This window comes from Diplodia corticola, assembly GCF_001883845.1.
Source record: "Diplodia corticola strain CBS 112549 chromosome Unknown scaffold13, whole genome shotgun sequence".
Lineage (NCBI taxonomy): Eukaryota > Fungi > Ascomycota > Dothideomycetes > Botryosphaeriales > Botryosphaeriaceae > Diplodia > Diplodia corticola.
Window position 1 is genome coordinate 392,646 of NW_017971492.1, and position 10,146 is coordinate 402,791.

Sequence of the window (10,146 nt, forward strand, 5' to 3'; positions counted from 1 at the left end):
TATCTGCTTCTGCCTCTTGCCCTCGCTCTTCCCTTTTCCTTCCCAAAAAGGAATACGAGAGAGAAACGAGAAGGGAAAAGATGACAGAGCGATGAGCACATTCCAACCAACGAAGCCAGGAACATACCACTGTTTCAGGGCTTTGCCATGTCCACTCGCCAGCCACGGCCGGACGGCTCATCGTTCTCGTGTTCAATCTTGAATTGCTACCTTTTCCGTCTCTCTCCCTTGGTATCCCCTTCTCATTAAGCCCTAACATCGTCGATTCGGCCGGAGGGGTATGAAAGCTCCGCCCTGTTGTCATTTTGCTCCTCGCTCCTCGCTCCTCCCTCGCCAGCTGCGTGGCGTCGCTACTTGGAACCGTTGAAAGAAGTAATTGTCAAAGGGGAGAAGTGCCTCAGCGAATCGAATGCCATGGTAGTGTGGTATCAAAACCCAACCGGGGGGGGGAATCTTTGCCAGAAGGAATCGCAAAAAAAAGGGGGAATCATTCTCAGTCGTTTTGTCCGCCGCCGAATGTTGTCAATCTTAACGCACTCCGCCCCCACTCCCTATTCAAACTGGAGAACAGATAAAGAGAAGAACAAGATAAGAATGAAGCGAATGAGGTTGCTCGCGATCGGTTGAAGGGTAGTATTAAGGGTATGAGGGGTATGCGAGGGGGGTGATAGCTACGTAAATCAATCAGAAGAATAGCAATAGCGAATGTCATGACACGCAAATAACCCGCATCCACCAAGAAAAGTTTCAATAATACAATGGAGTACAGTGCGTGCGTCGGATTCAAAAACTCGGGGAAAAAAAGAGAAGTGTCAAATGACCTCAAGTATCGACAAAAGAAGCGCAAGATGGCATGCAAATGTGACCAGATCACAACAAACAGAAAGAAACGAAGCAAATTGAAAAGGAGATCTCTGAAGTGGTCAAATGACCAATGATGCCATCTATCCGTAGATTCGGAGCGCTTAGTTTGCACCAGCCTCCTCCTCAGCCCAGCCAGGAAGGCCGCCGTGGCCCTCGCCCTGGATGGCGAGACCGAAGCCGTTGCCGGCGCCGAAGCCACCCAGCCCGCTAGCCAAGCTGCCAAAGTTCTGGCTCTGACCCTGGCTCGTGGCGCTCGACGGCTGACCGAAGGGGCCCTGCGAGAACACAGGCAAGCTAACAGCACGGGCGTGCTGAGCGCTCCTGCCGAGGTTGGAAGGCGCAAGCAGGCCACCAATCGTCGTGGAGCCCGGCCCAGAGTTGGACGCAGGTCCGGATCCATTCGTCAAGCTGAAAGAGCTGCTCGGACCATGGTGCGACGTGTGCGCCGGGGCAGCGTTCGCGTTATCCGCGGCATAGAAGGCAGCCTGGGGGCTAGGGAACTGGCTCTGTTGCGAGCTCTGCTGCGATTGCTGCTGCTGCTGCTGCTGGGCGCTCGGGAAAGGGTCCAGGCTCGACTGCTGCTGTTGGTACTGCTGCTGCTGCTGCTGCTGCTGCTGGGGCTGCTGCTGCTGTGTTTGCTGGGCCTGCAGGTACAAGATGAGCGGGTTGTTCTGGCTCTGGTAGAGGATGTTGGCGGGGGTCGGAGCCTGCACGCCGGGGTTGCCGTTTCCAGTAGGGGAGATGGAGTTTTGGCTCCTGTTCGGCTGCGACATGCCATTGAGTGGCGACGGTGATTGCAACTCGCCGTTCTGCTGGCTCTGCTGGTTCTGCATGTTCTGCAGCTGACGAGGGGGGTTGCCGCAGCGGTCCTTGCCGAAGTTGACCTTGAAACGCTTGTACTCCTCCTTCTGACGCACGGCCTCGATGGCCTTGATGGCATTGGCGATGTTCGTGAAGTTCACAAAGGCGCAGCTCTTCTCGCGCAGCGTGTTGACCAATTCGATCTCGCCGTACTCGGAAAAGTCTTGGCGGAGACGCTCCTCCGTCCAGGATTCGTCGAGGTTTCCGATGTAGACGTTTCGAGAAGCGCCGCCGCTGACGGCCAGCGCAATCGCGGGTGGCAGGGCTCCCGAGTGCTTGCCCCAGCCAATCTTCAGGCGGCGGTTGTGGATCATCAGACCCTGAAGCTGGCTGAGAGCATAGAAAGAAGCGGCGGAAGTGGGGTCGATGAAAGTAACGAAGCAAATGTGCTTGTCGGGGATGTAACGGATGTGGTGCAGGAGACCGCCCCTGACAACGTTGCAGATTTCCTCGATGGTCGTCTCAGGATGGATGTTGCCAAGATAGACGGTCCTGTTCCCCAAGTTGTTGGCACCGCCAGCGGATGTCGCAACAGCGGCTGCAGCGACGGATTGCTGAGCCAGAGCATTCGAAATCAGGTCCCGATCGGCGCCGTTGAGGACGTGGGCGTAGCCCGGGGCAATGCCAAGGTACTGCGCCGCGTTCTGCTGCTGCGTCTTCGAGACGTAGGCACAACGGTCCTTGCCGTAGTAGACGCGACGCGGCGCCGCCCACTTGGGCTCCTGCGGAAGCTGGGCGACGGCCTTGATGGCGTTTCCGATGGACAGAAAATGGACGAAACCAATCGCCTTCTCCCTCACAATCTTGACGGTGTCGATGGGACCAAACTTGCCCAGATCCTCGCGGAGCTCCTCCTCGGTGACATCCTCGGACAGATTCCCCAGGTACACGTTCCTCGAGGCACCCGACTGCTGGACGGCCAGAGCGACCGAGGTGGGGACCTGCGAAGGCTTGCCCCAGCCGATCTTGATGTCCTGGCCCCTGATTGACAACTTTTTCAAGATTGCATCAGAGTGGAAGTGGGTGGCAGAGCTGCTGTCGAGGAAGGAGATGAAGGCGCAGTTCTTGTCGGGCAGGAGCCTGACCGACTCGATCTGGCCGCTCCTCACGTGTCCCAAAATCTCCTCCGCGGTCGTCTCCGGGGGGATGTTGCCCAGGTACACGGTCCTGCTCGTGCCCGAGACGAGGCCGGGGGCCATGTGCATCTGCGAACCCAGACCGCCCAGGGCCTGGTTGGCGAGGCTGGGGAAGGCTCCGGTCGGCGACTGCGGGCCGGCGAAGAAGGACGGCGTGTTGATGCCGGTGGGCGACATCATGCTCTGGTAGAGCTGGGGCGACATGGGGGCCTGGATGGGGCTGCCCATCTGGGGCTGCTGCTGGTGCTGCTGGGGGGCGCCGTTCTGGAAGCTGGAGAAGCTCTGGAACTGGGGCGAGCCGAAGGCGTTGGGCGAGCCGGGCTGGAAGGGCGAGCCCAGCAGCAGCTGCGAGGGCAGCAGCGGGGTGAAGTTCATGTCGAAGGCGGTGCCAGGAGTCTGCATGTCTGCGCCGGTCTGGTTGAGGCCGCCTAGTCTGCCGGTGGAGATGCTGGGCAGGTTCCTCTGAGGGTGTCGATCGCCGTAGCCGGTGATGGAGGGCTGATTCGAATGGAACGCTCCGTGCGAGAAGCCAGTCGAGTCGCCGTTCATCGAGGTTTTTGAGAAGGAGCTCATTCGGGCAGCGCCGGGGCCCGCGGGGGTGGAGTCTGCAGGTTGCATGGCGAGCAGGTGCGGTGGCAGGACAAAAGCGTCCCGCGCACTGGTAGATAGGACAGCCGTCGTGTTGTATTAGAGCGTCCGGTGCGTTGCGTACCGGACTAGGGAATTATTAGGGTAGGAAGAATTGGGGAAAGGCGGCGGCAGGACAGCACGCTGGTCGGAGCGGGGCTCGAGGCGAATTGCGCAGGCTGGGGGTCGCCCTGTCTTCGAGGTGAGCGGGCGTGGTGATATTGGATCTGCGCGCAGGAGCCGACGTACGCGTGGGAGGGCGAGGTGGAAGCGAAGGCGCAGAGGCAGCGCCGCGGGCACACCAGAGCGCGGAGGGAGGTGAAGGCCTTGGGCGGGCAGGGAAGGCGAGTCAGCGGTGTGGTCTCGCGGAGCCCCTTTTGCGGAGACGCAGCGCTGGAGGCGTGGTTATGTGAAGGGTGCGCACGCGCCGTCCTTGGGGTTTTGTCGGCGCCGGCGCAGGGTGTGCGTCGGCGGAAGGAATGTGGCCGGGCGGGCGCTGGCGAATGCGGCGGGCGTGGCACGGCCCCAGCAACGAAGGGAAGCGGCGAGCAAGGAGCGGCGGCGCGGTCGTGAGAGGGCGCGAGAGGGGCGCGAGAGGGCGCGAGAGGGCGCGAGGAGGCGATGCGGGCTGCGGGCTGCGGGCTGCGGGCGGCGACCTCGGCGTGCGGATGCGCGTAGCACAGTGGCAGGGCTGCCCAGGGGAGGCGGCGTGCGGCCAGCAGCGAAATGAGCCAGCGCCGCCCTACCCAAACATTCTTAGCGAGGCGCACGAGACAGCCGCACAGGCCGCGCGCTGAGATTGCGCTGCGGGCGCCGAGTGTGGTGGAGGAGACTGTACCTTGCGCTAGCCCGACGCGGCCAGCAGGGTCCCGGCCGCGCGAATCCTCATCAACCGTCCAAATAGCGGCCCCTATACGACGACGCGCACCCCCGCCCACGCCAGATCCGCCTCCTCCTCTTCACGTGTGCCAAGCATGGCCGCCGCCCTGCACCCGTCGCACCCGTCGCTGGCCCAGTGCGGCCTCGCCGCCACCGCGCTCAAGCTGCTGCTGCTCCCTGCGTAGTAAGTCGTCTTCATGCGCGCATTCTTGCGTGTCTGAGCCCGCTGCCGCCCGCTGAGACCCCAATCTCGTCATGCAAGTGCTCGAGCCGCGCCGCCGGGCAACAGTGCTGACCTGCATGCGTGATGCCCAGCAAATCCACCGACTTCGAGGTCCACCGCAACTGGCTGGCCCTCACCCACTCGCTGCCCGTCCGCGACTGGTACTACGAGGTGAGTGCGTCGCCGCCTGAGACCGCGCGGTGCTGACGGCCGGAATGGAGAACACCTCGGAATGGACCCTCGACTACCCGCCTTTCTTTGCCTACTTTGAATATGCGCTGTCTCAGGCCGCCCGCCTGGTCGAGCCCGGCCTGCTCGACGTCAAGGCGCTTGGCTACGACACCTGGCAGACCGTTTACTTCCACCGCGCCACCGTGATCGTCACCGAGCTGGTCCTGGTCTATGCTCTGCACCTGTACGCTGCCAGCTCCTGCAATCTTGCCCCAGCCTGACGCGTGACAGATACGTCCAGACGGCAAACTCGACAAGACTTGCCCACGCCGCCGCTCTTTCGGTCCTGCTGTCGCCCGCCCTGCTGATCATTGACCACATTCATTTCCAGTACAACGGTTTCCTGTTCGGCATCCTGGTCCTGTCCATGGTCCTGGCCCGCCGGCAGTCGACCTTGTTGCTCAGCGGCTACCTCTTCGCGGCCCTGCTGTGCTTCAAGCACCTGTATCTGTACGTTGCGCCGGCGTATTTCGTGTACCTGCTCCGCGTCTACTGCCTGAGCCCGCAGTCCATCTTCCGCATCCAGTTCCTCAACTGTGTGAAGCTGGGCGTCGGCATCGTTGCCATCTTCGCCGCCGCCTTTGGCCCGTTTGTGTACTGGAACCAGCTGCCGCAGTTGCTGAGCCGTCTCTTCCCGTGGGATCGTGGCTTGACCCACGCGTACTGGGCCCCCAACGTCTGGGCGATATACTCGTTCGTGGACAGGGTTCTGCTGTACCTGGCGCCGTACCTTAATCTGCCGGTTGACCGGTCGGCGGCAACGAGCCTGACTAGAGGCTTCGTCGGAGACACACAGTTCGCCGTTCTGCCGGAGGTGCCCAAACAGGCAACCTTCGCCCTGACCCTGCTCTTCCAGATCATTCCGCTCATCAAGCTATTCCTAAAACCGACATGGGAGATCTTCATCGGCGCTGTAACGCTTTGTGGGTACGCTTCCTTCCTGTTCGGATGGCACGTGCACGAGAAGGCCATCTTGACGGTCATCATCCCGTTCAGCCTTATCGCGCTTAAGGACCGCCGGTATCTCGGAGCGTTCCGCCCTCTCGCCGTTGCCGGCCACGTGAGCCTGTTTCCCCTGCTCTTTACCGCCATGGAATTTCCCATCAAGATCTTGTACACCATCTTCTGGCTGGTAGCATTGCTTTTGGCGTTTGACCGGTTGGCGCCTGCGTACGTATCTCCCACCCACTCTCATTTCCTCATCTCTTTTGAATGCTCTCATAGTCGCCCCATTCGGTCCCCCCCTATTACCTAAGGTGTCATCTTCCGGATTGTTCCACCTGGACTCATTTTCCTTTTCATGCACCTCATTATCAAGCCCCCCCTCGTGACTCTTTTCACTGACAATGGCCTGATCCGATCACACAGTTCCCCACAACCGCGGTTCTTCCTTCTGGACCGCTTCGCGCTGCTGTACATCGCGGTGGCCATTCCACTGATCGCGTACACGTCGCTTGTGCACCAGCTCGTTTTCGGCGCACGCTTCGAGTTCCTTCCCCTGATGTTCACGAGCTCGTACTGTGCCGTTGGCGTCTTCGGCAGCTGGGTCGGCTTCCTGAACGTATACATGACCTCGTGAGAAGAGATGGCAATCGAAACCTACCGATCGTTTTATTCGAGGTCGCTAGGTGATGGGATCAGGTCGAGAGTGCCCCCTCCCTCCCCACCAAAAAAAGGACTGATAAGCTCATATCCTTCTCCTCACTCTTTCTTGATTTGCGGGTGTGTTGATCATGATGTGGCTTGTGACTCCTAGATCGCATCGTCGTGTGGTATCTCGAATCGGCAAGTGAAGGTAACCGTGGGCCATGCCTGTAACCAGGGGAGTGGTCAAGTTTCTGGAGAGCAGCCCGGATCAACCGTGTGGTAAGAATGAAAAAAAGGAAAACTTGTAGCGCAAAGACAGAAGGGGGACAGTTCACCCCACTTTATAAGTAAACAAAATCCTTCCCGCTCCACCAAGAAAGAAAGAGAGAGACGACAAGGAAGGAACTGCAAACAGGTGTCCTCGTCTAAGCGCCCGACGTTGCCGCGCGGCGCGTCCCGCATGAGGCTTGCTCTGCTTAGCTGACTGGTAATAATCCATCCGGGGCGGGCGTACCGGGCTCCTCCAAACGCTCAACGGCCAACGACCCAACCCTCTTCCCCCCTCCCCCCCACCCCCCGGCGAGCCTGTTCTCGCTGCGAGATACTGCACGGCAAATGCAAAAAGCATGCAGCATGCAGGCGAGCGGCGGGCGCGGAAACGCAAGGCCTCCCGCTAGGTGCTGATGCCGGCGGGTGAGAGGGGTCGGCCCGCTGGCTTGGGACTGCAGGCTGACGGGGGGAGGGGGGGAGGGGGGACTTGACTGCACTGGACTGGACTGGACTGGGCTTAATGGGCTGGACTCGCTCGCTCGCTCGCTCGCTCGCTCAGCCCTGTTTTGATCCCTCTGCCTGCCTGCCTGCCCCCTCCCCCTCCCCCTCCCCGCTCGTTCGCATGTGGATCGGATCGGACGGATGGACGGGTGGACGGACGGGGTTGTGACGTACATACATACACACGTCCGCCCCCCGGCGCGCGCGGTGCGAGGGCGGAGAGCCGATTTGTTCGTTTCCCCCATTTTCTTCCCCCTCCATGTTTTTTTGCTCGAGCTTTGTGATTAGGGGTTGTTGCCTTTCGCTGGTGCCTTGCGTGTCTCTCTCTCTCCCTCTCTCTCCTCCTCTTCTCGAGCTCGTTGTTTGTCGCTTGCCTTGCTTATGCTTTTTCGTGGTCGCCTCGTTTTATCCGGAGAGGGTGGAGGACGCGGGTCTCGGGCGGCGGGCGCTTAGCAAGCGACGTCTGACGGTTGGATGGCGGGGGTTGGGCTATCTAGGCGAGTTGGGGCACCGGCACGACCCGGGCATTCGTGAGTTAGGTATAATGGCTTTTTTTTGGGCGTGAGTAGAAGCTGGCCGCAGCCGGCGCCGCAGCCGCCCTTGGCAGAAGGGGGGGATACGTACGTGTGTAGGAGGTTTTGTTTCCTGTGAGGTTTATTGTGACTGAAGTCGGTCCGGCCTTCCTGCCTATGCGGCCTTTTTGGCGAAAGAAACAAACGGCGTTTTTTTCTTTTCTTTTTGGTCGAGTGATGGAAGTGGCGTCCGTGATCACGAGCGCGACGCACGTCGCTGTGGGGCACCGGCCGTGATGGCGTGTCTGTGTGACTTCCAGCACTGGTGATCGTGAGGACCTGGATGCCTTTCTTTTCTTTCCGGGAAGCTCACGCGTGGGATAGGTTCGGTGGTGTTGGCTGTGGGAGTGCGCAGTGACGGGTGAGGTTCTTCAGCTGTTCCAGTCCGCCGGATGAACTATACTGCAACCGGAATTGCTCTCCTCACTTGAAGAGGTAATGCGTTTCTTCAAAATTTGGTTAGATTGTTGGATTTACGGCTCGGCGTAAGTAATGTGCACCCCCCAAATTTTCGTCGAGAGCTCAAACAATCTTTGGGGTTTGGAAGTCATGGCTCTTTGCGTTAATTCCTAGCCTCCAGACGAGCACGACATTGACTCAGTACTACGGTTTTCTCGAGTGGACGGGCACCTTGTCTCATGAAATGACAAACGCGTTGTCAAACCTATCAAAGAATAAAAAAAAAGGCTGAAGATTTATCACACAGCGTAAAAACTTCTAAGGCAGCTAAGGCGACATAGATGAGTTGAGGAACCAAGGACTGTTGAACCTGTTACCCTAGTTAACAATTGTGGCAATGAACATACGTACCCGTGCATACGTTTGTTTAAGCAGATGTGGATAGAGGTCCATATGTAGGTGAGGATACTTTGATGCATCTGGTGGATTCTGAGTAGATCATGGTCTGGACAAAGAATACATTATTGTTAAGCCCAAGCATTATTACATGTAGGAGTGGTTAGAGGAAGGGATGTTCCGCGGGAAAAGAGCGGAACCGTTTGCGGAAGTAAAGGCAACAGGCACGTGCTAGGTTTCAAAGTGTGGGTTTGGATAAATTCAATGATAAACTCTTTTCCGAGACATAGGACTAGTTATCAAGTCTATTTTTTAGGTTCCATATGTCCAACCAGCGGTTCTTGACTGCACCGGCTGATGCACAAAAGTGCTACTACGAAGATCAGACACAGACCCGGCAGAAGGCAGGGTTTCGTTAAGAGGTCTGTACAGTCACAAGATGAGGTGGACTTTCCGGATAAGCGATTGTTCCAATATCAACTAACCCCTAAGTGCTTTTCGGCAAATAATCATTTGTGGATCCGGCCTCGCATAATGACAACTGTCAGTAAGGAACTTATCAAAGGCATAGCCGAAAGCGGTCTGCTATACCAATGCCATGGTTCAGTAAATGAGCAACTGCGCTGAAACAGACGATTAAAGTGCTCTTGTCATCACGCGGAATTACTTACGAAAAAATTAAATCCGGAGCCACGGTCTGAAAGTACAGAGTAGGACAACCCGAGGCCAATAAGGCATATATTGTCTTAATGTTCCGCTCAATCCTTTCACGATAAGCTGTTATAACTGAGATGTGATACATCTGAAGAATGAGATGAAAACTGAAGATATCAAGAGGGGAGAAGAGCTTAGATTCAACGAAGCTTGAAATCAGAACGCAAGTCAATGTAGTCCCTGGGAGAGCTTGGACCATCTGGTATGGAAGAGGGGAGTGTGTGCTTTGGAGCAGTATCCCCCAAGCCCGGTTCATCACTTGCTCAAAGGACGGACGTGATTAGCATGTGGTGGACGTATACTTCACGCTTGTTGTACTTGAATTGAAGTCTGAAAAATGCTGGCACATCGGATGGGGGACCGGGGTGGTTCCGCGCCCACCGCCTGCAATCGAAGCGGACGATCCCTCGCCCGACGATTGATGCCACGGAAGGGGGCACAGTATCAGGCTTCAAAAAAAGTCTGCAGTGCCAGAGCTACCAGTGCTGACGCAGGACGTTTGCTGGGACTCAGCGTGTCTGAAATGACCTGGCAGCTGCCGTTCGGGACCAGATGCTGGCGGCGAGGAAGATATGGGCGCAGTGATGGGTGTGTCACCGGACTGCACTTGGCTGCAGATGCGGCTGAAGTACCAAGCCGAGCACGGGCCGGTTGGATCGGGGGATTCGTGGACAGTGAGGCGTGTTGGAAGCAGCTGGCAGGCTGGCCAGCATCTGCAGCCGGGGCTTGGTGACGAAGCACGCACTCGGTTGCTCTCGGGGAAAATCGAGTAGGGGGAGCTGATCTTCAGGCGGACCGGTCGCGCTGCCACGTCGGCCCGGGGCGCAAAAGCAGGGCGCGGCTCGAATCCGCAGCCGGCGCCGGTTCGAACGAGCCCAAACACGAG

General features: G+C 58.3%; 2 protein-coding genes across 2 annotated transcripts; one reads left to right on the top strand and one right to left on the bottom strand.

The window, feature by feature from the left end:
- Window positions 1-965: 965 nt before the first annotated feature.
- On the bottom strand, window positions 966-3,479 carry BKCO1_13000127 (differentiation regulator; the record flags this gene model as incomplete). The annotated part of the gene is made up of 1 exon (XM_020270848.1): window positions 966-3,479. The coding sequence occupies one exon, from the start codon at window positions 3,477-3,479 to the stop codon at window positions 966-968; it is 2,514 nt and encodes an 837-aa protein (XP_020132454.1).
- A 983-nt stretch (window positions 3,480-4,462) lies between these two features.
- BKCO1_13000128 (dolichyl pyrophosphate glc1man9 c2 alpha-glucosyltransferase) lies at window positions 4,463-6,400 on the top strand (the record flags this gene model as incomplete). Its single annotated transcript, XM_020270849.1, has 5 exons — window positions 4,463-4,551; window positions 4,683-4,761; window positions 4,812-5,005; window positions 5,053-5,991; window positions 6,190-6,400. The coding sequence occupies 5 exons, from the start codon at window positions 4,463-4,465 to the stop codon at window positions 6,398-6,400; spliced, it is 1,512 nt and encodes a 503-aa protein (XP_020132463.1).
- Between the last annotated feature and the right edge of the window lie 3,746 nt (window positions 6,401-10,146).